At 41.8% G+C, this 27,051-nt stretch overlaps 1 protein-coding gene across 4 annotated transcripts in view; it reads right to left on the bottom strand.

Moving 5' to 3' along the window:
• Positions 1–8,770: 8,770 nt before the first annotated feature.
• The window catches only part of ANO1 (anoctamin 1), a 73,221-nt gene continuing 54,940 nt past the window's right edge, over positions 8,771–27,051 (bottom strand). For 2 of the 4 annotated variants that reach the window (XM_032112426.1, XM_032112428.1), the window contains 14 exons: positions 26,796–26,878; positions 25,181–25,192; positions 24,307–24,378; positions 21,160–21,234; positions 19,559–19,760; positions 18,985–19,096; positions 18,777–18,834; positions 18,563–18,663; positions 18,290–18,435; positions 16,993–17,145; positions 15,754–15,806; positions 13,965–14,149; positions 12,224–12,329; positions 8,771–11,308 (listed from right to left, as the gene is read on the bottom strand). In XM_032112426.1, the coding sequence (XP_031968317.1) occupies positions 11,054–11,308; positions 12,224–12,329; positions 13,965–14,149; positions 15,754–15,806; positions 16,993–17,145; positions 18,290–18,435; positions 18,563–18,663; positions 18,777–18,834; positions 18,985–19,096; positions 19,559–19,760; positions 21,160–21,234; positions 24,307–24,378; positions 25,181–25,192; positions 26,796–26,878 (1,613 nt within the window). In that variant the 3' untranslated portion in view covers positions 8,771–11,053. The remainder of the gene's footprint in view (positions 11,309–12,223; positions 12,330–13,964; positions 14,150–15,753; positions 15,807–16,992; positions 17,146–18,289; positions 18,436–18,562; positions 18,664–18,776; positions 18,835–18,984; positions 19,097–19,558; positions 19,761–21,159; positions 21,235–24,306; positions 24,379–25,180; positions 25,193–26,795; positions 26,879–27,051) is intronic. The other 2 variants (XM_032112427.1, XM_032112429.1) reach the window with 1 other exon arrangement.

Below are 27,051 nucleotides of genomic sequence, written 5' to 3'. Positions count from 1 at the left end.
AGTACTCAATCATTGGACTTCTTGCAAACATCTACCCTTATGAGGGTTAATCTCTGTGGGGTTTTTTTCAAAAGATGGAAAGAAAAACAGTACAGGGATGAAAGGTCCAAACTGGGGAGGAGGAGGTTCTGGGGGTACCTTCTTGCTCTCCCCAACTCCCTGAGAGGAGCATGTAGAGTGTGGGTTTGATCTCTTTTCCCGAGGAAAAGGGGCTGGACAAGAAGAAAATCATCAGGGGAGGTTTAGGCGGGATATTAGGAGAAATTTCTTCACTGAAAGGGTGGACAGCCATTGGAACAGGCTGCCCAGGGGATTGGTGGAGTCACCATCCTTGGAGGGATTTAAAAGACGTACAGATGCGGTGCTTTGAGACATGGTGGTGGACTTGGCAGTGCTGGGTTAATGGTCAGACTCAATGATCTTAGAGGTCCTTTCCAAGCTTAATTGTTCAATGGCTCTATGATTCTATAGAGGGCTTTCTACACCAAGAGCAAGAAAGGCCACAACAGAGGCCTGCTCCCAAAGAGATGCCATTCCCATGGTTTCCCTGCCTGACAGCTGCCCAGGGAAGCAGCCTTTGCCCTCCCTGTGCGGCCTCGGCTGCCCCCAGAGACCCCCAGCCTTTCCCTGGAAACGCAGGGCATGCAGCCTGGCCTTTGTTCCTCACAAAGATTAATTGTGACACAAAGTACCTCCTGACCTTTAAAAGGGAAGAAACAGGGCAAATGTTAAGTCCCTGTATTTTAGAGGCGACTCTTACACAAGGTGGAAGGTTGTGAACTTTTCTTAAATGGGAAAGATCATGTTCATCCCATTGTTTGTAGGTGCCTTTTGGCTTTCCTTCTCAGCACATGTAGATAGTTCAGAGATTTCCTTGCTCCTTCTGTGAGCACTGGCACGTTGATTCCCCGAGCTGCCCCATTCCTAAGTTGTTTCCAGCACACTTTAATTTGTTATTGTTACACTCACAGGCCTGTGTTCCCTCATCATAAAAAGATTTCCATCTGATAAATGGACTTAAACACTATCGTCTTCCTCATATCCGTCTCCACTCTCACGTTCCAACGGGAACTCCTACCCCCCAAACATTTCTAAAACTCCCACAGGCACAAGCCCTCCTTAGATAAACCCACTAGATATTTTTGTTTATTCCCTAAATGCTGCAAACTGGAGGGAATTAACTTGTTGCAGGGTCTCGTGGTGGAGCAAAGAGTGAGAGGAATCGCCGCAGAGAACCTGAGCTGGGATGAGATGTGCCCGATTTAAGAGATTTGGTTTCTTTCTGCAGCGCTGAATATACCTTAAACTCAAGGAAAGACATTAACAAAAAGGGTAGCGTAGGAGAAATATATTTGCTGTGTGTGTATTAATTTATGAAGCAGGAGCAATGCTTTTACTGATGTAAGAAGTATAAAATCCAGTTAAATAAAATCTGTTATTAATTTTATGACAGAAGGTGACTCTACAAAACAGCAGGGACCAAATCTCAATGTGCCTGGTGATGGCAGCCAGCTGAATTCAGAGACAAATCTATGTAAGAGAAATCTAAATCAGTAAAATTAATGGCTTTACTCTCTATACCTTGGCATGCAATTGAGAACATCACCGAGATTTTAATCAGCTCATGCAAACCTAGTGGCCGGATTCAGCACTGAGGTAGGAGGAGTGTGGAAGTGATGCCGCACGTTTATGTGATTCCAAAGGTGTTTAAATTTGTAACAGACACGAAACTAAAAGACAGAAATCAGTATTTAATTAAGACTCTTAAGTGCTTTTAAACTCACTCCTAACCGAAGGCAGAGTGATTGAGTAGGGTCTTTTATTCTGTCTGAACCTGACTTGGACACATTCACTGATGAAAGTACCCCAGCAACTTGCTGTATTCCAGGGATTTCCTTTGGAAGCAGTCCGTGGGGCTTTGGCAAAGGAAGGATTAGGCGAGCCTAACACATCGTAAGCGCTTCCGCATCGGAATAAAACTTAATAGAAATGATTTATTGGAGCGGCTCAGATTTCAGTGGAAGCTTCCCGGAAATTTAAGTGCTGTGAATGATCCCGTTCCTAACCAAGTAATCCTCGGGATTCTCGAGGCAAGATGAGTCCTTGCACAATACTGCAGAGGGAGCTCGAAGCCTGGGAGTGTTTCAGGCTTAGCTTTGACTTCACGGTCCTCGCTGGAGGAGCAGGGCAAAGAGAGCATGAAAAGATTAATTTCAGCAGAGCCCTCAGGGGGGTGTCGGACACCGGGACATTCCGGCAGAACCCGCCCATTTGGGGACTGCAAAAATGGCAAAGTGTGGGGCTGTCCTGAGCTTTGGGTGACTGAGGTGTGTTTGTGTGGGAAGACACATCGTGATTTCCAGCCAAGGCCACTGACATTCTGCTGCTCCAGAGAAACTGGAGTATTTAGGAGCTGCCGGGTTTTTAAGTGAAGCAGCGTTGATAATTTCTTTAATTTACCAGGCAATTCGATAGCAGATAACCCAGGGGGGATTTCAAATCCTCCACACGGGTTGGGCGAGCACCTTGGCAGAGGCAGTGCTGAGGAACTGTTTCTCTTTTGAGGCCCAGTTGATTGCATATATATCTTTTACTATACCTGCTCTTGTCTCCCAAGGGAATTAATAGCACCTCCTCTTTTTCTTTGCTGTCTCCAAGATAAGAGGGGATTTTGCATTGAAAGAGCAACCCCCTCCCTACTAGCAGAACTGGGCTGCAAGAGGTTTGTAGTTTGCTTGCTTGCTTTTTCACTCCCATGGTGAATAAACTGATCTCCATAACATTTCTTAATGTATTTATTCGATGCCTCTCACCCGTTTTTTCTTTTTTTTTTTGCAAAACCCCAAAATGCACATTTTCAGTAAAGAGAAGACAGTTTCTGTGTTTTCTTTTGTGAATGAATTGATCTGCACATGTTTCTTTTGTCAGCTATCACCTCTCTGTTGCTATAACAGCCAATGTAGAAAGAAGTGCTCTGGTAAAGAAACTCATTTGTGAAGAGACTAAGGATCTTAGGAGAAAACTGTCCCTGACAAAAGGGCCTGTAAGAAATGTCAAATTATTGTGGGTTGAGAGAGTAAATTAGAAGCAGAGTGTGGGAAAAGTAAATAAGTACTGAAAAGAAAGTGAACTCTGGCATGACTAGGTTGTATACAGATAAAAGATCTGGCCAAGTAACAACAACAACAAGCAAGAAGTTGTTAACAGATGCTTGAACTTAATATTGAAACAGCAGAAGTGTTGATATCATTCTGTTGATACAGTTCTGTTGTGTTATTGTTGGCAGAAGAAGTTAGTTTAACTTTAGGGGAAGGGTAAATTGTAGACTTTTGTTTATTTGCTCCGGCTAAAAACCTCTGACTTGACTTTTTACCTATTTTTGTAGTGAATTTTCATCATACCATGGAAGTATGAAATCATTCAGACAAACATTTCACATGTCAATAAAGCTGTGTGTATATGTTAGCCCAGCACATCTCATTCCTATAAACCATATTTATTACTTAAGCCCTGTGACATCAATTTGGCACTTGGAAAAACAGGAGAAGAGAGAAAACAGAAAGCAAGGGCTGTTTGCAGAGGAACATTGTTGTGAAGTGACAAAACACCCCCGAGTAACAGTGAATGATCATTAGATCTCTTTTGAGGCCCTTTCTGTCTCTATTCAGTTCAGTTCCTGCTCTGTAACTGGCTGAGGGTGAAGCAAAGCAAGTTAAGATCCAAACTGGAAGTTGCTGTTCATCCAGGAAAATAATCCAGCAGCTTTGATTGCCAGGCTTGGAAGCTAATACTAATTAATTTCTGCAGAGTATGTATAATTTGTTCTTTATTTTCCTGAGCTGCTGTATTGCCAGTTCCTAAACCAGATGAAACCATGAAAAGGTAAATACTTACCACAATAACATTTATTTTCTGTAAATTGAGGTGTTTTTCTTCACTCTCCATCATTGTAATAGAAAATACAATATTGTGAGCAGCTATAAAATAAAGGTTAGGATAACAAAAATAATTATTTTGCAGAAAACTGATCCATTTTGCACCACTTGGAAGTATTTCTTACAAGCATGTAATTAGTCCTGTGCCATCGGACTTCCTCCTCCCACCCAAGGAAAGGGTTTTTTTCCCCTTTCCTTACTGAGGAGCAGCACTCCATTGCCTGCTGCAGAGCACTGCAGTTGAAATAATGGCAGCAGCAATTTTTACTTGTGGGTGTACCTGTGAATATTCAGCTCTTATCTCTTCTGCACTAACAGACTCTGCTTTGGACCTGGTGAAAAATGTAAACTTTTTCCCAGCCAGCATCCAGCCTGCAGAGCAGCCTCTTCAGAGACCAGGGAATATCGAAATGTCTCTCAGAGGTACTGAAATTTTGCTTTAATAAAGAAAAATCAGTGAGCCTGGTCACACTTGCTTGGTTTTTGGGTTAAACTCAGGTATTGTGAACTCACTGCTGTGACTGGAGATGATGACAAGCTGAGAGAGGTGGGGGTTATTTCCTAGAAACAGTATTGCCTTAGATACCTGACTTTCATTCTTTTCAGGATGTGCCAGTGCAGTATTTTCCATCTGAGTCACTGTCGTGGAGGTTGGAAGGTGCAAGTTTTCGACTCAATTCCGATTAGAGAGGGAGTGCCTCGTCTGCTCAAACACAGTGCAGTTATTACCCAGTTATTTCCTTTCAGAACATGAATAGTTTTGTGTAGCCACTAAGTGATACAGGATGTGACTGGGCGAGTTGCTCACAGGGATTTAGATATAATAAATAAGAAAGCAAATCTGATTTCATCATCCCTCTCCCTCAGTTCTTTGGGGAGGAAGTATTATTTTCTGCTCTCTGAAGAAACGCTGTAATTTGAGCTAGCCCACAGTGCTGTGGTCAGAACCAGATACCAGCTGGTCCTAAACCACAGTTTGGAATCCATTTTCATACACAGACATGTGGGAAACTTGTTGCATTTGTTCCCAGAGATGAAAAGTCTCGGAAGGGAGCGTGGCTTCCTGAGAGAAGGCTGGATTAATCTAATACAATATATAGCATTTATGCATTTTCCTCACAGTCTGTACCCTTTACAAGAAGTGAGGAAGTTACATGTGCCACGGCTTGGAGCCAAAAAAGCCACAGAGGGAGTTTTCATTTTTTCCTTTTGTAGATATAACCCAAATTAAAAGACCTGTAGCATAAGATCAGCCCCAAGCTCACCCTCTCTGGTCAGTCAAATACACATTTAACCATCCTTGGCTGTTCTTCACCAGTTTTGGAGTGAGACTTTCGAAAGGAGCCTGTACCACATCTTTGCCAAGCACCTAAACCTGCCTGTGATTAATTCATTGTCACTTCTTATACCCAAGAAGCCCCAGAGGTGATTACCAGCTTAGCTCACCAGCTCTAAGAGGCAAGTCTTGTAAAGAGGTGGAGAAACTTGGGTTCAGAAGTCAAACTCAGAGAGGCAGAAGGGAAGAGGTTCAGTAGAAGTTCAGAGCTACCTCTCAGTTTTACCCATTTCACTCTTTGAAGGCAGGATAAAGATGGAGCTGAAGTTCACGTTGATTTGGAGGAATTTCACTGTTCCTCCCCTGCTCACAGCTCCTCTTTTCCAGCAGGGCCTGGGGAGAGTAAAATGCCCAAACACCTCCAGGAGTCAGAGCCCACCAGCCTGCAGACACACAGTGCACACACACCGTCTCCTGCAGCACACCTGGAGCAGTCTGGCCTGCTGAGATTTGTTGCCCTCCCACTTGATGGCTAGTTACTTGCAACTACCTTCCTTCCTTACCTGGAGATGTATTTCAGAGATTAATACCATGAGAAGTGTGAGCTGCTCCTGTAATTACACGCTGCTGCCAGGACAGATGGGAATTCCGGGCTCGTGAGCGACGTCCCTCCCACAGGAGCAAAGCCTTCCAGCTTCCATCTCCACACCAGACCCACAGCATTGCCCGGCTTGGCACGCTTGGGATGGCACATGGCTGTGGGAACCTGGCAAAGGCTGCCCCATAACGACCTACAAGGTGTCCTTGCCTTAGGAATCCATCCTCTTTCCAGAAAAAAACCATTCCTGTGGCTGATCTGTCAGCTACCTGGGCTCTGAGAACAGCAGGCAAAAGCCTTTTCTTCCTCCCTTCCCTATTTCGCACCTTTCCTGTAGCTCCATCTCATATTTCAGCTGGAGAAGATAACCACGATTTTTTCATTTAGCAGTAAAAGTAGGGAATAACCTTTTCTTCTCTTCTAAGATTGCTTAACCACATGCCTCTCGCTCTGAAAAATGGACTTTATTACACTTCTAAGCTTGTTCAGCACAAACACTCTGCTATATATTTTGTATTTTGATTCTTTTTTCTCATGGTCATCAGAACAGATCCGTTTCCTGTTTTGGCATGAATTTTTTTCCCAAGATGGAGGCAAGATGAAAGCTTTGACCTCAAAATCTTCAATCCTCTTGGATTTTCCAAGGCCTTTGCCTCACGGAAACCAGCACAGTGGTGCACCCAACTCTTTACTGCTCTCACAACGCATCTGCATCGATTTATTTTGGCTTTAGCTGACACTGAGGGTTAGAAAAGTAACCTGCAATAACTGTCAGGAGTTTTTGTTTTATCCAAAGTGAAACCAATCACTCAATAAGTAATGCTTAACCTCATGCAAAGCACGCTGAAGTCCAAGGGAATCAGTGGAAATATTTTCTTTGGCTTCAGGTGCCCTGCATGGCCTTAAAAACTAAGGATAGAGTTAAAATTCAAAACAAACCATAGTTTTTTCTTCAGAAAGGCCTGTTGGGCTAAAAAAAGAAGGTTAAAAAAAGAACTTTGGTTTTTCTCTGCTATACTAAAAATGGCACGTTGTGTTTGGTCATGGAATAAATAGTGCTCGAATGTGCAAAGAATTGAACCAGAGTTTGAATGGAATTCATATAAATTTTAAAATGGGGGTTTTTTTCCAGTGGCAAGAGGAAGAGAAGTTGTTTACTCTGAAAGCTTCATAGGAAAATATAAATGCACTCAAGTGATGTATGGAACTCTGAGAGAGGTCAGACTCTTGAGGTATCAAGATGAAAAGTAAATTATTATTGCTTATTGGAAATCACAACAGCCAAAAAGATCATTAACAGCTCAGGACCAGGGAGCGTGGGGGGGTTAAAAATAGAAATGTGTCTGTGCCTTGACATGAGACTTATTCACCCTTAAGCTATTTAAGACTGCAAAATATTTGTAGGACAGTATCTTGGAAACACAATGACATGGAAATCCAGGAGCTCCAGACTCACTCTGGCAGCACTGTGGGGTGGGAACAACTTCCTCCTCGGACGCAGCGACTGACGTCGTGTCTTTGCCGCGAGCTTCGGACGGCAAAAAGCAAACAGTGATTCAGGAGTGGTTCAGAAATGGTCCTTGGAGCCTTTTCCAGCAGGAATCTTCCCCCTGGTCTGCATTTTCTCTTGGATGAAGCAAACTGGTGTTGTGACTTTCCTCTTCAATTCGTTAAGACATTGCTTTTGGGACTCTTTTTCTTTGCTCAAATCAGGGCTGGGTAGTGGTTTTGTACTCGTGGTTTTGGGGCAGAAGCATGCCAGGAACAGGGTGAATGCATGTCATGGGCATGCTGTCATACCAACACAGAATTCAGCTTTGTATTTGCACAAATGAAATATTTGGTTTGCTATCTTTCATCAAACCTGGCCCACACAGTGACTGGGAGTCACATCAAGGCATGGCCAGGTATTCTTTGATCACTTCCAGATCCCTGCTTCCCTGCTTTATTTTTTTTCCCCCTCTATTCCAGTAAATCCTTATTAGCATTATCCTGCCCCAAATTTGCTATTGATAAAAGCAAACCTTTTTTTTTTTGGTGTGTCCCAAATATGAAAAAACTTTCAGGAGAAGTATCACAACCACAGTGCAGATCTTTTTCAGGAAGGCATTACCTTGTATCTAATAAGCTCATATGTACTATTTTGTCTTTAAGAACTCACAATCCCACGCAGTTACCAGCTAGACCATGATTTACCTGCTTCTAGTGTCCATGTCCATTCTCTCAGCACACAATTCCCACCTTCTAACTAAATTTCCTGGCTTGGACCATTATTTTCCATCAGGGAAAGGAGGATTGGCATGAAGCCTCCTGCTTCACCTTCTCATACAACAGTTAAATGGGAGAAGGAGAAAAAAAAAATGCAACCAGCAGGTGAGGTTCTGAGCCCAGCTTTGCTTGGACAGGTCCCTCAGGGCAGTGAAAGTGTGACAGCCACCGTGGGGCCGTTCTGCTTCCCTTCAGAGCTGAATCCAGCAAGGCGTGGTCAAAAGGCTCCCCGAGTTTCACTCCTGTAGTTTCACCACTTCATTCTTGATAATGAGTACAGTTTCCAACGAAAAAAGAAACAAAGCCAATAGCATTCTTCCTCATTGCAAATATCTTAGCAAAAGCTCCTCCACATTGTTTTCTCCTAAATGCCTAGGATTAAATCAGAAGAAAAGGAAAGCTCCCAGGCTAAGGCCCATCATTTCATATTCCGTGTCTGTAGGTCCAAAGCAGCCAAAAACTCCCTTTGTGCTCTTGGAGATGGATTTCAGGTGGGATTCACTCATCTCCAAGGGGGTCTCTAAAGTGGCTCAAACACCAGATCTACCTGGGACATTTTTAGGAAGATGTCTGTATGCTCAGAGCACAAGGAGGGTTGGGAACAGAACCTGTCCCACAGGAGAAACTCTTGGATATTTAAGTTTATTTCAAATAAGTGTTCAAAGAAAAAGGAAAAAAAAAAAAAAAACGAAATAAAACAGATTTAGTATATATTTGCTTTTCTTTAAAAAATGATTCCATGAAAGAATTTTATAGATATCTAAGTAGTAATACAGATTTTTATATACAAAATTCCATTTCAAACAATTTACTGTACAAAAGAAAGTATAAGCATTACTGTTACTATTCCATGATTTCAGCAAATGATGAAAAATTCGGCTAAGTATGTGTTCAGGATATAGTTCCACCATTTACAGGAATGTCAGTATTAAGTTGGGAATACCTTCACGTCAGTATTTACAGATTAAATCCCCTTCAAGGACGATCCCTAAGATTTCTCTTCAGAATAGGTAGTTTGGCTTTCTCCTGGATCTTTTGGGCTACCGAGGAATGAGAGGAAGAACAGGTTTCCAACAAAATGTGTGGACAGAATTCTGCTTGATTTATCCCCACTCCCAGTCCTATTGCAGTCACTGGGACTGACCTGGACCTGACATTTACTGCCAGGCATTGTGTTTATGTGGGAATAAATCAGGCAGGATTTGGCCCTGCAGCAACACTCTACCCTAAGTTACAAATTTTAAAAATAGTGACATTCCTGCAAGTCAAAATACAACAGAAACAAGATTTAACAAAATATAAGCCCTTTATTAATAAAAATCTTTGGTTGGATCAGTATTTTAAATAAGCTTCAAGAATATTTGGTTAATACCATTTATCTTTCTTCCACATAATTTCTCTTCTGGTACCTTCTTTGGACAGACTACAGAAAAATATCAAGTTTATCACATACTTTAAAACAAATAAATATATCAAAAGCTATATATGGCATTCTTTTTAGACTTCTAGCATTAATCTTTAAATTAGTTTGGCGAAGAAAAAAGAAAAGAACAAAAGAAATAACTAACTCCTCTTGAAAACAGCTTGGTTTTGTAACAAACCATACAGTAGTTAGACTTTAAAGAAATCTTTCCTTTTTATTTTCTTTTTCAGTTTTGTAATGCAAGTGCCATGGACAAGACAAAGCAATAAAAAGAAATTAGGTTAATTGCACCAATGTTATTTGGAAGTGCAGTTCATCGGTCGACAAAGCAAAACTAAAACATATTATGCTTAAAAAGAGCTGTACTGGTGGGATTTAACTAGTCGTGGTAGGTAAGGATTTCAGACTTATACTTTAAGGAAAAGTTCCTTGTACAAAAGATAAAGGATTTTAAGACAAAAGAAAAGTCCTGTAACTAACTGAAGGTCTGGTCCTGCAGCCCCAGTGCAGGCAAAGCTTCCACTGAAGACAGTGAGTGGGATGCATTTGGGATTTACTCCTCTGGCACAGCCTCTGGGAAATGCCAGCCAACAGCAGAAAGTCTGTGGGAAGCACTGGCTGTGAAACACGGGTGCAAGTACTCCCTTCTCCTGCTCCAGAGGGCTACAGGGAAAAGCCTGGCTGGGACAGGGATGTGCTGAAACAAGGGGGAAAACAGGGAATTTCCTCAGCAACAGCAGTGTCCGAGTGCTTGTCAGGGCAGTGAGAGTCACTGGAGCTCTCCGTGTGCTCATTTAACAAAATGCTCCGTGACCACGGACCTGCTGGGGGATCTCTGGAATTGTGCTGCTGCTGCTGCTGCTGCTGCTGCTGCTGCTGCCAAGAAAGCACTTCCCAGATTTCCTGCGCTGATGTTTCCGGAGGCAGCGGTGCCCTGGGGAGGGCCTGGGGGACACAGCAGGCTGCCACAAGTGCCCCCTGTCACTCCAGTGGGACTCCAAAGCTCAGATTCACTGAGCTAAAGCCAGCCTTGGGAAGCAAGTCAGCCTGGTAGGCTTTATGGAATACTAGGGAATACTGATTTTGCATATAATTTATCGAGTTACCCCATGGACCTTCAAACCTGGGTTTCCAAAAAATAGTTCAAGTTAGCATTATTATTATTATTATTATGACTTCAAATTCACCTTTATTTTGTTAGATAATTGATAGGCTAAGATCAGATTCCCAGAGAATATCTCTAGCAAGATGTCCTAAGTACCTGCATTTCTCAATGCACGCCAACATCGATAGTGTTACCTACGGATGAAATATAAAAACTCCCTGCATTACTGCTTGTGCAAAAGGAAAAAAACCAAACCAACAGAAACCCAACATTGTCAGAAATAGAACGTGGTCCTCCGTGTTTGCAAGAAGGGCATTTCTCACAAAGATGGGAGCGAAATGGCAGCACATCCTTCAGCATGCACCGGGGTGTCCATGACCGGAGTCCTGCCCTTGGCGCCATGGCTTTTGTCTCTGGAATGCCCTGACAGACTCAGCTCCCTCCTCTTCTAGACGTCCAGAGGATAGGAATGGCAGGAGGACAAGCTCCCACTGCGGCTCCTGGAGAGCCTGGGGCTGTGGTTGTTACAGTTTTCCCCTTTTTTCTTGTCTTTCCAGGTTTCCAGCATCTGCAGCTTCCCTTGCTCTTCCCTCATGAAGACCTCCACCATGAGAACTTTCTCCTTGTGAATCTGCTGACTAATGTCCTTGGGAATGTCTGGGATAATCCAATCAACAAATTCACTCATGAACATGACCAAGTTCTGAAAATGAAGTTGTGAGAAAGTGTCAGTGAGCGTAAATGAAAGGGAGGCTGTAGGGAAAGGAAAGGGGCTGATTTTGGTGGGCTTAGGAAGGAAAAATGAAGAGAGTACAATATTTGATCTGGAATACTTGACCAAATTCCCCTCAACTGCTTTGTGTGTGCTAGAAGTAGAGAAATACATCATAGACCTCCATGATTTATGAACCAATCCTGACACAGCCTTGTAGAAATCCAAAGGAATTTGTCATTGGTGAGTAGCTCATGAGGTTTACATCAGGAAGGCAGAAACAAGTACAAGAGGTAAAATGGCAAAAATTGGTAAAATACGTTCCAATTAAACTCTTCTGATTGGAAAACCTTGATTCAAGGAAAGGGAGGTCTTTCCCAAAAAGATAATTTTTAATCAAAAAACCCAATAAAAGTTTTGAAACAAGTTATTCAGATAAGGCAGATTTAAAACACTTTTGTCACAATAAGCAGCATCACTGTTGTGATTAAATAATGTCTTTTAAGGACAAATTACAAGATTTTGGCTTCTTATTCAGATGCAAGTTTAACTGGGAAAATTTTGAAAATCTCATTTGTTGGCTAGTTCTGAAAACGATTTTGGATTAAATTTATGCTGCTTCAGTGAAACTGTTGATGTCCTATGGGAGAAATTGGTGGGACCTAATTAGTATCAGCCTGGTGCTTTGCTGTTCTCTAAGGTCATTAAGTTCTGCATCAAACCAGTTCAGGGAATCCCTGGGGATGAATTGTTCCCCTGAGGATATAGCAATGCCTGGCTGGGTGGGTGGGACAAAGAGGGTGATGAAGATGGGCAAATTTCTTTGCCTTTTCCATGAAACAACTGAGAAAGAAGATAATTCTTTGGCTCAGTAACTTATTTCCAAGTGCCTGCAGTGTAACCTACCTGGAAAACTATCACAAATGCCAATCTTGCTGCTAGGACAGCCCAGAAATCCTTAGAAATGTCGTATTTGTTTTCAGACCAGGGGGGTTCTCTATAATCTTTGTACCTGCGAAACAAGACTCAGTAAATCAGGGGTGCAATTCAGAAATGTTAGCATCAGAAGGAATTATCAACAAACAGTCAAACAATAAATGGAACTGTCTAAAAGAAAGTTCACTGTACTAACCTTTCAGAAATGAGACACAGCTGAAAGTCTCCCTTAGCCTTCCAGTTTTACTCAAAAATTAAAGCTTAATACATCTTAATACCCTCTGATTACTACAAATAACATCAATTTTGCATAAGACAGAGTAAACTACACAGCCCAGGTGATGTATTTTATTTTAAGATACGTAAAAAGACAATATATATTTTTCAAACTAATTTTAAAGACAAAAATACTGACCTCAGATTCATAGAAAATGTTTAACACATGATTAGCAAAAGATTGAAGCTAAATTTTGCCATGTGGAGAGAAGAGAGTTTTTCCTTATTTATGGCTAACAGAAAATCTATGTGTTGATTAACAGGACCAAACAAAAATACATTAAATTCAAAACCACAGCATCCTGTCAATATTTTGAAAGAAATAGGGCTCTGCATTTTCAAATGATTTTAAAATCCTTGGGATACGGATGGGCTTGGAAGAAGGCAGAGGCTGGGACTGGAAAGCAAATAAATTTGGCCTTTTGGTATTGGACCACGATGCCAACACTTCCATTCTGTGCTGAAACGTGTTTGCCAACCTTGCTTAACCTCTGCCCAGAGAGCAGCAGGAGGAAACCAGGAGAAAGTAAAAACAAGCAAAGCTACTACAAATGCAGTTTGGGTTGGTTTTGCTTTCATCTCGGAGCGAATTTTCTGTTTAGAGGTCATTTCAGCATATTAACTTGCACTATTCAAATGCATGAAGAATGTAATATAAAATAATACCATTCAAAGGCAAGGTTTTTTACTTGGTCAGTTCGTGTGATTTTCTTAGTATGTGTGGATCAAAGTCATCTTTGGTTTTTTCTTCCCTGGAATATCTCGTCCTTCCTTGCTCTCCTCTCCCTTTTCCTCCCTCCACTGTCTCCCTTTCAGCTCTGCTGGTCTAAGCGCTTTCACTGTAAGATTTGGCTTTGGCCCCCAGTTTTAAGAATTCAGAAGCTGAAATAGGTAACCATAATTTTCCTTTAAACATGAAAAGAACACACAGAAATTGTCACAGCCATGCAAATTTCTCCTGTGTGATGACACTTTAAATAAATCCTAAGTTCCAGTGCAGATAAGGATGCTACTGCTCTCATCAGGAATTGGAAACTGGACAAAAAAAAAGAGGTCATGGCCATTATATCATGACATGACATCAGAGTGACATCATTTTCTTCCCTTAAAGCATCATTGTGCTGTTTATCATTATTTGTCTCCGTTCCTGGAAAAGGGAATCCATAATAATAAAAATCTTTGCATGGACAAGCACTGAATTTAACTAATGCTAATCTCCATTTCCCCAAATAAGCAGTAAATCATATTCAGGCTTGTGATTACTTGATATGTAGGCAAGATGTTCAAGGCAGTGGATCCATCTGATACAAAAGGCTAGCAAGGTGCTAAAAAAGGCATTGAAAATACAAGGACCCTGCCCCAGGAATGTCAGAATTTGCCCCACTCTTAGCCAGCCGTGAAAACCCTTCACGTTAGTGATCATTCAAGAGAGTACCTGCATATCTGAACCTCGTAGCCAAGATCCAGGGGGTCGTTGGGAGCTGTTCCTGCTTGGAAATCGCTGACATTAAAAGAGGATAGTGTATGGTTGACGAAGCCATGCATGGTGCCATTCTCACTGTACATGTACAGGTACACGAGGCGTGGAATGAAGTCGGATGTGAATGAGATCACAAATGCCTGAGCCACAAGAGTAGAGAGTGAGCGCAGTACCCAGGCAGAGCTTAAGTTCATCACATCCTCAACCATGACTCGCCCAAACAACTCACACAACTCAGGGGAGCCTGGGGGCCCTGAAAGTGGAGCATCCACTGCACCAGCAAGGGATTATTCACTGCCCACTCTCCCGAGGTGCAGCGTATTCCCCGGAGCAGTGCCACACCAGCTGAGGCGTCTGCGTGGGTGACAACCTGAGCCCCCCAAAAATGGAGCATCTGTACCCCCCAGCACCAGGGGAGAGCTACCACAGCTCTGCTTCCCCGTGTCCCCATCACAGCCTCTCCCTGGTGCCTTGCACAAGGTCCAATTGATTGATTTCCAGCTGCTTTTCCATCCTGCAAACAACCGACGGTGATTTGACTCTTCCAAGTCTCATTGCATTGCAAAAGGACGTTAATTGCATGTGGTTCTTAACTTCATCAGGATAAAAGCATGAGGAGACTGAGCCCAGTTGTATTTTTATGGTCACAAAAGCTGCATTTCATCCAGTTATTTAAAATTTTCTAAAAAAGATCGTGGAGAAAAGGCACGACAGCCAATTGGGCTGAGTTCCTCATGACTTTAGCCTTCCTCGTTTATCATCATTATGAAACATTGCCCCTGGCATAAATCTCATGTACATGTGGAACAAACACAGTACAAAATGTTTTACTTATTTTATGGTAAAGAGGAGCAGTACACTGATCAAAGAGGGAAAAATAACACAGGGTATTGATGAAGAGAGACTACACAGACCGAAAGAGAAAAACAGAGAGAAATTATTTCCAAAGGAAAAGAAGAGAAATGGGGAAGACAAGCTAAGGCAGCATATGAAACAACCAAAAGAATGAGTTTGCCATAGCACAGCAGAACCCTGGGGACAAAATGAAGGGATTGCAAGTCTGGATAACATAAAAAACCCCATGGGAGTCCATGGCCATGTGGCCATAAGCGCTACAGAGCCCCTGCTTTGCTGCATTGCAAATGTGTTGAACTTCAGCTGGCCTTTGTTTTCATCTTTCCCCAGCTGGGGTGTGAGGAGGATGATCATTGTGGGTGTCTATTCATATAGAATAGCACAGAAGTACATGCATTAATACATTAAGGCCTGCTAAATTTGTGTAAGATGTTGAATTCAATTTTTTTCAGGATTTTCCAAGCTCTCTGAGTGGGGGCAAAGCAGCTCGAGGGCAGATTTGCGATGGAGGGATTCTGCACTCTGAGGAGCTGAACTGACTCTCATCTTAACCAAAACAGTGCTGAAATGAAAAAATACATCTCATCCTACTGATAGTACTTCACAAGAGTAAAAGTAAGCTGGTGTGGTTGTGTTTGTTTGAAGGGCAAAACTGTTTCATGAAAACATTCTGGAAAAAAGCAGCAGTGACTAGTTACTATTTTACATTATTGCTACTGCTATCACAGCTTGAAAATAAACACAGCAACTCATCCTCTAATACTTCCAAAAGTTTCTAAATCTTATCCTTTCACTTGATTTAAGGGATTTGTGCTGAAGTAAAACTAATGGAGCCGAATGGAAAAGCCAGCCTATTGAATTCAAATTTAATTCATGCTGATTTACTTACGTTTATGATGACAGCAAGCTTTCCAATACCTCTGAGGATATTATACCAGATTCCTAAGGAAGGAGACAAGCATGTCAATGCTGTTCTAGTTCTTGAAATTAGATTAATTACATCTTCAGCTCACACAGTTAGGAGTGTGTGTGATTGTGCTGAGCTAGAATGATATTTTAAATAGAAAAATAACAAATTATAAAAAATCAATTTAATGGCTTGTAAGCAAAGGGAGCCCAACTGTGTTTTGGCACCTATAATTTTGAGGTTTGAAGAATGGGATTGAACTGCAATGAATTGCAATGAATACGTTCTCAGAAACAAATTTAAAAAAACAATCAAACGTCCATCACAATCAAAAAAATCAACATCACCCTCCCTATCATCTCCACCAGCAACCTGAACCTGCTGCATCAAATCAGGGAGCCACAAAACACCTCCAAAACAAAGCCATGGCAAAACAGGGCATGTTCTTCAAGTCTAGGATGATCCTAGGGCACAAGGATGAGCCCAAGGGAAAAAAAGAAAGACTCTGCCTGTACAGCAGTAGGATGAACATAGAGTTTAATAACAGACAAATCTCTCTGCTCTTGCTGCCTGGCTCTGTAACAAGGACAATTATTTTATTTCTACTTTTATTTTTATTTTAATGAGCTTTTTAGTGATAAATAACCACCATTTGGGAGAAGCAGCTCCCTCATGACAAGCACCCATAGGTGTTGGCCCCCCTGTAAGGGCAGGACTGTGCTCTTGTCCCCACACAGCCACAGAGCCCAGTTCCAGCTCCATCCACTGCAGTTTTCACCCTTCTGACATTCCTGCCGAGTAGGGACAAAGGGATACATTTACCCACAGACTTCTGAGTCTCCTCTCATTCCCAACGGTATTTCTGAGGCCAGTCCAGAGTTTTTAAATGCGGAAATTTTTGCTTCTGCACGAAAACTGCATTGCCAGGAAGGGCTGGTGTTGTCAGAACCGTGTGAGATATTTTTCTATAGCATTGATCATTTTAATTTCAAAAGTGATAATGCTTACTTAATGAAATATTCATCTGAATTTAAAGCTCTGGCCTTCCTATTTTAAAGGTAAAGCCCCAATAAATTATGACAATTCACGGGTAAGCCACAGTCGAATGTTTTGACTTTTCCTATAAATATCTCCCTGTTGTTGAAACCAGCTCAGCATAACAACATCCTGCCATCAATCCAGGAATAAACAAACAGGGGTACAATAGCTATATCCACTTACCGATATCCTTTGCTCTCACAGCTACCGGTCTCCTCAGCTCAGTAACAAATTTCTTGGCATCCAGACGGATTTCAATGATGTTGTTCAATAAAGCAAACAGAGGTGCCAGCGGGAAGGAGGCAACGAACAAAGTTACAAACCCAAACTGGATAACTGGAAAGAAAAAACAAAACATTTCAGTGCCTGTTGCCAGTATTTACCAAATGCAGCCATCGCCACGTCAGTGCCAGCCCCCAAATTCTGACAAGGTGGCAAGTTCTGGGAGACTCAATCCCATTTTCTGTGTCAGGCACAGTTTGCTTGATGGCTGCTCCATTTGGGCACGGAAGGGCCAGTTGCCACCTTGCAAAAAGCAAGGCAAGAGTAACCAGAAGGATGGGGAAGCTCCTAAAACATTTTTTCCACGGTCAAGGCTGGCACAGGAGTCACCTGAAGGAGTGAGATTATGGCAGTGACCTCTGTGTTGGCTCTACCTCAACTTGCCATGTTCCCCCGGCAGGTTTTTGGCCTTCACCAATCCCGCTGGAAGCTTTGGAAAGGACATGGCTGATTCTGTGCCTCTGCCAGGAATAACTTGCTTCCTATAACCTGGGATCATATTTGCTTTCTGCGTGGATGCCATGCTCATCCTGGTACTGCCAGTGCCCATCTTTCTCCTGTTACTTCCACATGCTGATCTCAGTAACTGCACTTTTTCTTATTTTTAGGAACTGGCAGCATGGCCTTGTAGTTTGTACCACTGAATTCCCATCTGCTTCAAATACTCTGAACATCAAGGTCACCAGATATTCTAATTTGTCTCACTCAACATAAGATATTACTTGGAAAAAAAAGTTCTGTGTGATCTGTCAAGTAGAACCTGGTCTACAGACTTGCATGGCTCTCAGATTTAGTTCAGATATCAGGGAAAAAAAAGAAAGGTGTGGAAATGATCAAATCTGAACTAACTTATTTCCAGTGCAGGGTTCAACTGATGGTGAAATATGCCTCACAATCCTGAGTAGATGCCACTTAATCATTTGCATTTGAAACTTGACAGTGACATGTCACATGGCTCCAAAGAAAATATCTAAAATCTCGTGCTAAAGTAAGGGCTTGTGAACAGCAGAGAGCACAGTTCAGCCCTCCAGCAGCCAGGGTTGGCTGAAACACGCTCCAGTCCAAGACTGCACACGTTAATAATTCAGTTATCTCATATCCACTGTCTGCTGAATGTACAGCTCAAAAAGCTCAGCTCTCCACCCCAATTAGTCACGATAATTACGGTTTAAAACACCTTCTTTCCACCTCCACTCACTCATTTCCATGTACTCAGGGGTGAGTCCAGCAAAGGGCTCCAGGTTATAGTCCACTTCGTAACGCTGCTTTTTCTTCATGTGCTCTTCATGGTCAAGAGAACGCCGGCGCTTCAATTTCAAGTATCTTATAAACTTCTTCATTTTTCTGAGGGAAATGGAGATCATTTGCTGAGCACTCCGTTCTGCTCACTCAGTGCTCACTTCCCACTTATTTTACATTAACAGGCACAATAATTTGGAAAAAAAAAAATCGAACAGAAGCTGCTACTTACGGGATGCCGATCTCAAACAAATTGTTCTGGATCAGCTGCTTGCCCAACATGATAATACTGAGCTGGATACACAACTCCATGAGGCAACCTCCTGGGGCACACTGGGGTGGACAGAGGAGAGGTCATTCAGAGCACCTCCTCCACCCCTGTGGCAGGGGCAGAAGGTGCTCCCATCCATCCAACACGATCCCAGACAGGATAGAAATTCAATTACCTCTTCCATTCGGAAGGAATGGAAAATGTAGACGTAGTCTCCTGGACGTCCAACAAATCTAGGGCACAATGGTTAGAGTTATAAACATCAGATGGATTTTATACTTTCCATATTTGATTCCTGATGCCTTGGAGTGGGACCACCTAAAGCTGAGGCCTGAAAAGGCCTCCAACAAGCTGAAACCCCGAGCAGCCCTTTCATGACTCACCGGCCCTTGAAGAAAGCCACGTAGAAAATGGGGGTGTAGGCGTTGACAAATTTCAGCAGGAAAGCCTTGAAAATCAGCCGCTCCTCGAAGTTCTTGTCGGTCTTTGGTACCTCTGGAACCAATGGGGCATGGAAGAGAAATGTTAAGGAATTATCCTACCTGGAAACATTTCAAGATCTTATAAATGTGGGTTTTGGACAACATCAGCCACCTTTTAAACAAAGGTATATATTTATAAAGGTATATATATATGAAAGCTGTGGCTATACTGAGGTCAGTGGTCAATTTGCTGAGGATCCCACCAGTCAGACACATTACAGTAGCAATTCCAGTTGCATTCCACACCTGCCTGACCTTCATGACAATCATTTGTAGATGGGCGAAAACTTAACCTGAAAAGATTTCCGGACCTTTTTGTTATGGATAGTTTTTTGGAAATAATAAAAAAAAAAAAAAAAGTTCTACAGTGGCATTTTAGCCACAAATTTGAACGTCCCTGCCTCTGCTCATGAGCCCCAGTCATCTGGGTGCTCTGATTTAAACCCCTTTCAGCAAGCTGAGGGCTCCAACGCACCGATCTGCGTGAGCCACCGGGCGATGCAGCCGTACACCTCGTCCAGGATGATGATGACCACCAGGTTGATGATGACGGCGGTGGCGGTGACGGTGACGCGAACACTGGAGCGCCCTGAGGGCGTGGAGCTGATGGCCAGGGCAGCGGCCGTGGAGATCCTGTAGATGATCACTCCGAACACGATGGCGAACGTCAGCCCGACCTGCGAGGAAGGACCGCCCAAAACCTTACCAAAGATGTACCTTTCAACGCTTGCTTTGGGATTTAGAAATAACCTTACAAAGGGGACCTCTGGGCCACACCCCAAGGCCCCCATTTCTGCTTTAAGGCTTTGAGGAACTGTGGGAAAGGATCCTCTTTTGTTACTTGAAGATCACATGAAAAAAAAGACACCATATGCCACAATCACAGGCAAAAGGCTTTTTTTTTTTTTTAAGGCACCTAAATGTAAACTCCTTGCTTAGCAGTATTAAAAAATACTGCATATTGCTAATAAATAAATTCTAAAATACTGTATATTGCTAATGAATATAAATAATAATTGTAATTAATATAAATACTAATATTAAAAGTATTAGTGTGCTTGTTTTCGGCCCCAACACCAGCGGCATATACACACGGAATTTCCTCTTTGATATACCAAAAAAGCCAAATTTGAAACAAAGAGGAGTAGTTCAGCTGCACTCTACACACCAGCCTTCAAATCCCTTACTCAGGCTCGCTGTGCTTTCATAATCACAAACTGAAATTAAATCTGATTAAATCAACACACTTCCTGGCACAGTAAAATCCCTCTCAACTTTTCAGTGCTTAAATAGAGGAATGATTTTAAAGCATGGTTCTCAAAAGGTATTGATTCTTCAGCTGAAAATATGAGATTTGTTGCATTTCCGGTGTCTGAAAACACAAAAATTAAAAAATCCCAACCCTAAACCAAAATCCCTATCCCAAGGAACCAAATTAATTGACTTACTCTGGTGAATTTTACCTTTGGAAAGGGTTTAAGCTTCTATTTATCTCTCTGCCAATCTGTTCCATGACTTGAATTATTATTATTTCTGTCAACATTTGTTTTAAATGCTGATGCTTTATCAGCAAATGGAAGAAGGCTGTTCTCATCATTATTTTACCTTTTCCTTGAATTAAGTGCTCTGTTTGCAATTCTACTGTTAGATGGTATAGCTCCAAATTTGAATGATTAATTAAAAATCCTTGCAATTATGATTGCAACTGGCAACGTCATTTCTTTCCAAAAGTTTGATTATAAAAATTATGTTGGTCTCTACTTCCCGACCACTCTCTGAGAGGCCTCTCTGTGCTTTTTAAGTTTCATCCCATCAGTGGTGGTGGGAATTTCCATTTCTGTCACCTTGTTTTCCCCCACCCTATTTTAGTATTCTTTTTTCTTTATTGGAAAGAGACAGCAAAGTAGAAATTCAAGCTCTAGAAAATATTTTAGATCACAAACCAATAAAATGTTTGAATTTTTTCACTGGGAGAAAGCCATTGGGAACCACGTCCACCTGATAAATTTTCTATCACTTCCCTTCCTTACAACGACTCAGTAATAAAAATTTCAGGTTTTGCCAGGTGATGCTTACCATGAAGATGATGCCAACAAAATTGGTTAAATAGGCTGGAAAACGGTCCTTCCATGTCAGCTTCTCTTTATCCGTCTAAAATTTTTTTTTGAGGGGGGAAAAAAACGTACATTTAATAAAGAAGGAGAGTGTGATTTTGCACATGTGATGAAAACAGAAAGGGGGAAGAAAAGGCTGGCAAAACCACAACCAGTTAGAGGATGCAGACACAGTGTTTACAGCCACAATTCCACAGAGGCAAATTGTTTACTCCGTATCCAGGTTCAGACTGGTCAAGCGCCTGCGCTGGGAGTATAAATAAATCAGATTTTTCTGTGTACTTTTTGAAGGAAACATGCAAATAGGCTGTCATAAACCATGAAGTAAGGTCTCTCTTGCTGTTAAATATTTTCTTTTGCTTTCCCTAGAAAAATCCCCCTCCTTCCTCTCTTCCTCCACAGTTAATATTTGCAGCTCTGCTGTTGCACAGCTGGCTCCACTGAAATACAGATTTAGGTATTAAATTAATTCATGCTATGGAGTAGCTCCAAGGTGAACACTCAGTTGACAGGGAAGATCTAGTTTTGGTGGGTGGTAAGACTTGAAATTCCTTTGATATGAGTGATTTTTAATTTTACCTGGCTATTCCCACAGTATTCAATGGACTACACTAAGAGGAATTATGGAAGGGGGGCTGGAATGAAGTGATCTTTAAGGTCCCTTCCAGCCCAAACCATTTTGTGATTTTCTATATAACAAGTCTATATTCTCTGAATTCCCTTGATCCAGCCAATCAGCCCCTGCCTGAATTTGGCTTCCAGAAATTCATTTACAAGAGCATTGCTCCTCTGGAGTCCTTCACAAACTTGGATGCCCGGAATTGTTTCGAAACACCAGAAAATCAACAACAAAAGAAACATGGCAGAAGATGATGCACACGTTGTAATGCACATAAAAATACTGCTCAAATTCTATTTTTAGGACATGCACATTGTCTCAGGGAAGTGCAAGAGACTCTTTCAACACATGGCCCATGCTCCACTGCAAAAGAGAACATCCAGGATGGGAAATCTAAGATTAGCCATGCAGTGCCATTCCCAACTCATAGAACAGTGTCCCAAAAAGTGCTGAAGGAACGAGGGGAGGAAGGGGAAGAAACCCAGAACTGAATGTGAATATTAAACAAAGGTTCAACAGCCAAAAACAAATTGATTTGTGTCTTCCATAATTACTCATAATTTGAGTTTCTTCATAAGTTTGAATAAAAAGAACCAATTTCACCCCAGCCATGACTGTCTTAACTCTTTGTCTCCATTTGTTTGCTGTCTCTTCTGGAAAATATCGGTGCTTCTGATGGCAGTCAAAGGAAACAGAAGAGGGTTGGGCAATATGGCATTACAAAGCACTGCTCAATTAATTCCATCAATTAATTCCATATTCTCTACTGGCACAGCACTTTAGCACAAGTGAATGCTCTGTTAGTTTGCTTAGGGCTTGGTGTTTCAGCTTTAAGTTAATAAAGCCTAACAGCAACAAAAGACAAACGCTTGCCCCAAATCCTAGGGAACATCAGGCAATCCTAAAAGGATATTCCCTCTTAAATACAGGATTGTGCTCTGCTTTCTCTTTTATGATGTATAAACAGTGTCCAAATTTTCTTTTTCCTTTAATTTTGTTTTAAATTGGGCTTCTCTTGGAAAAGCTATAAGCAATTTCGGTTTAGCTTTAGATATTTTTTCTTTAAGAAGGTTTCCAAGTCATCTTACAACTGCTGAATTTGAACTTTAATACACTAGATCCCAATGAAAGATAACCATCAAGTCTTTCAGAAAAAAACCTCCTTTTCTCACGTTTCTCAAATTAGTAACATCCAAATTGAACACAGCCCAAAAACTTATAAATAGTCTGGTAAAAAAAAAAAAAAAAATCCTTTCTTAATTGCTCAACTTTCATTCTATAATATTAGAGGGCCACCATTCATTAATTGTCTGATTAGCCTTCCACATTTAAGACCCGAATTCTGATTATACTCAAAAGCACAGCAAGTTACAGGTTTTTTGCAGAATACAGTAAAGTCTGTATTCAAAATCATTTACCCAGCCTATCACTGGGCAGCAACCCAAATTGTTTCTCTTCTGCAAGGGACTTAAAAAGGGATTTGATTTGCATATGGCCCCGAACCACTGACACACAGCATCCTATAGATTAATGGGAACACACCACCAGCAGCTCTGTAGCATCTTTTAAGAGGAGCCCAGTGGTACTCAAGTATAATTTTTCTTTAACACCCATCTCTACGTGCTGCCCCTGAAGAGTGTATCATGTAAGCTTTGTTATTGCAGTTGTATTTTCACAGGGTTGTCATAAAATCCCAATTTAGGGAATGGTTCCACGCTGTGGTGCCGCTGGCAACAGACATGAGAGGAAACTCTGCCAACAGGTTTGGTTTTATGCTGGAGCTTCTACTTCTGTCATTAAAGCCACGGCACACAGATGGCTCAATCCTTGCAGCAAAGGGGAAATAACCTCAGGTAGGACCGGCCAGGAGAAAAGGAGCTTTTCCAAATCTTTCTGCTGCTGACAGGAAAGGAATTCCAGCCCCAGTGAAAGGGCAGGGAAGCTGCTTGTAGGGATTGCACCATCCCTTGGCAAGAGGCAGGTGCTCCTGGGATGAGTGGCAGCCCCTTTGTCACACTGGTGTAAAGAGCAAATTCCAAGCGTAAGTGAGCACTGCCTCGCTCAGTGGGATAAAAGGGAAGCTGTGTTTTCAAAAGGCAGTACTCTTCATTAATATTTTTATTTGCAGGGAAAGTTCAGCAAGAGAGAGAACTTCTCCTGAGAGGCTTTAGGTACTTTTACTGCACGGAACAAGATGGTTTGTCATAGTTTTCTCAAACTTGATTTATTAGCATTAGAGGAGCACCTCTTTGATGAGGCTCAATCAGTTTCCCTGAGCCACACTCCTGAATCTAATTAGTAAAGGCATTTCTAGATTTAATCAGGTCTTGTGCCTGCCACACCCCGAGCATCTCATGCATAGATGAAGACACCTGGAATTTAAACACAGCGAGCATTGACTATTTTTTACCTATTTCTTAGTCTTGGGTCACTGCCTGCTGTAACAACCTTCTTTTTCATAAGTGAAATAAATGAATACTTTTACCATACCTCTTTATGTTTGTGTTCTTTTCTCAGGGATTTTTCCAAAACTTTCGCTTCGTATTCTGCTCTTGGATGATCCTGTGAAAGAAGTCATATTTAATTAAAAAGCAACATTACTTATTTTCTCTATCAGCTACAGATGAACTCTCTGCAGGTCGATTTCCTGGTAATTTCTGGGTTTTCTAACTGAATTCCAATTCACTTGGTATGTCATTCATGTCAATTGATAGTTGACTATAACGAAAAAAATGTTGAATCCTGTGTCTACAGCAGCAACTGCAGAATGATTTGGACAGCAATGTGCAGATTAAATTTAATATATGAGATATGCAGCGCAACCTGCAGACAGAATGGCTCATGATGCTTGGATTTTATTACCTCTATTTTTGATAAAAGTTAAATGTCAGTTACTAATTTCAGTGATCCTCAGCTCATGAGGGGATTATTTTTCTGCTGTAAGTATGCAAAATACTTGGCTTTGGGATCCCATAAAATTGTCAGGTGGGGTGTTCCCCTAATTCTGTCCTGGACAGCATCCACAGATTCTCCATCTGCATTGCAGGAGAATGTGCAGGAGACACTTGGAAGTAAGAGACAGCCAAAAGATTGAGGAAGATTCATGGATTCAGAATTCCCGATAATTACGCATTCATAAAAGAGTCAGAATTCAAAATTATGCATTGGATGGGAAACAGAACGGAGCTGAAAAAAGTCTGAACAAGTGGAGAGGGGAAAGGTGTAAAGGCAAAGCAATCAGTGGGAGTTCTAAAGAAAATCTGATGCTTGAAAAAGGAGAAATGGAGATCAAAAGATGGCATTCATCAGTAGACATGGAATAAAAAAGGTAGGAGTGATTTAAAAAAAAAAATGTTTTCCAAACCTTGACTGCCTCCTTCAGGAAACCAGAAAAAACCCACGAAAACCAAGAAAAAACAAATAAAACAAATAAACAAAAATTTGATTACTGAACCGTTGCAGGTCATATTGTATTTATATATTAAAAATTACATAAAGCAAACATAGTTACAGTGGATGGTTAGACACTACCAGAGAAAAACCAGTCTATTCATGTTCCATATTATTTAACATTACTGAAAGTACTGTATGAACCAGGCATCCCTAAAACCACCAGAAAATGAGATACTTTGGGCTTTAGCATTTCACTCAAAACCCCGACTGTTCAACATGATTCTAGCTTAAGTTTCCCCCCAAATCAGAAACAGGAGAATCTTAAATTCTGTGCTAAACCCGTGACCGTATTCTTTATCACTGCCCAAAACACAGAATAAAATATACTGTATTGACAGCTGCTGGTTTGGCTGTGCAGAGCTCTGAACTCAGACACTGGAAAGATACACTTAATCCTCTCCCCTTTCATGTATGCTAACAAGTTACCAAAAATAAAGGAGTATATAGTGTCCAGGAAATAAGTCCCTATATTCTCTCCCAGTAAATAGGTATGGACCAGCACAGAGGCTGCTGGCACAGGGCACCTAAATATATTGTGGAGCAGATAAACATATTGAGGGGAGATAATTCCAGCAGAAAGGCTTTGGGGGCGAGGGGAGCAACGGCTGTGCCAGGCTCAGCGAGCTGCAGGGTGTCAGACCCAGGGCTGGTGAGGTTTGTGTTGCACGTGAGCAGTGCTTGTTGTGTATCTGTTTAGGACATCTAGGGACGTGACAAGGGAGCTCATACTTCTTTTAATAACAGCAGCAGGGCAAGGCTGGGGGCTGGGACTGTGCTCTGCTCCGGGAAGGTGTCTCCTTTATTTTTTGCGAAGTGGCAAAATCGAAACCAAAAAGGTGGGAAACAGTTTCTCAGCTGACTGAGGGTTTTCTCTCCTTTCCTTCTAAAACTTCATTGATTTTTAAGATCTTCTTTTTCATACAGATTTGGCCCTTTTCTCCTTTATGCTCTTTAGCAGATTTAGCATAAACCTGGCCAGGGATATTACATTTTTTTAGCCACTGCAAAAAACTCCACCACCTCCACACCGTGTCCCTCCCCATGCCTCAAGCCCACGTCTGGCAATGCTTCCTGAGGTATTTTCCGAGTCAGGGCTCGATCCTGCATCGTTAAAGTTAATAGGAATTTTTCAGTGCTTTTTTTACAGCACTGTAACTTTATCAGCTTCAATGCACTCATTTCTGATTTACAGCAGTGTGTGATGAACGAGGTCCTTGGCTCTTGGCACCCTGACTTCAGCCCAGCAGAAGGTCTGAGCTGTATATTCCATGCCTACACTGCTAGGTGTGACCCCACTACACACTTCCAAAAAAAAAACAACCCACATTTTGTGGCTATACAATTATGTTCCCATGGCAACAGGGCTGGACTAGTCATGCTCTTGCTACAAAAACCTCAAATAGTTCATGTATAGGGATTTTCCTTCCTTCTAAAGGATGGTACCCTCCCAGGAACACGAGGCAAAGTCTGCAAGGTCAGGGCAACAGCACAGTGGAAAGCAAAGAGTCAGAACTGAAGGGACAAACCTCCTCCTCTTCAAACCCAGTCAGGTCCCACCTGTAGTTGAGGCGCATCTGTTTTCTCTTCCAGTGCTCCATAAAGGTGGCAGCTGAAACAACAGTTTAACGTATAACACATATTACCACATAACTTCATTTCTGCTCTCTTTTATTCAGCAGTCATGTCTGGCTGGGAAACACTGATGTGCCAAGAGCCAAATGTTTTATCCAGGTAAGCTGAAAAAAGGGTGTTTGTTACATCCACAGCTTCAGGTAGGAAGAT

This window comes from Corvus moneduloides, chromosome 6 (assembly GCF_009650955.1).
Source record: "Corvus moneduloides isolate bCorMon1 chromosome 6, bCorMon1.pri, whole genome shotgun sequence".
Classification (NCBI taxonomy): domain Eukaryota; kingdom Metazoa; phylum Chordata; class Aves; order Passeriformes; family Corvidae; genus Corvus; species Corvus moneduloides.
Note: the sequence above shows the minus strand (reverse complement) of the source record. Positions and strands in the feature narration are given on the sequence as shown.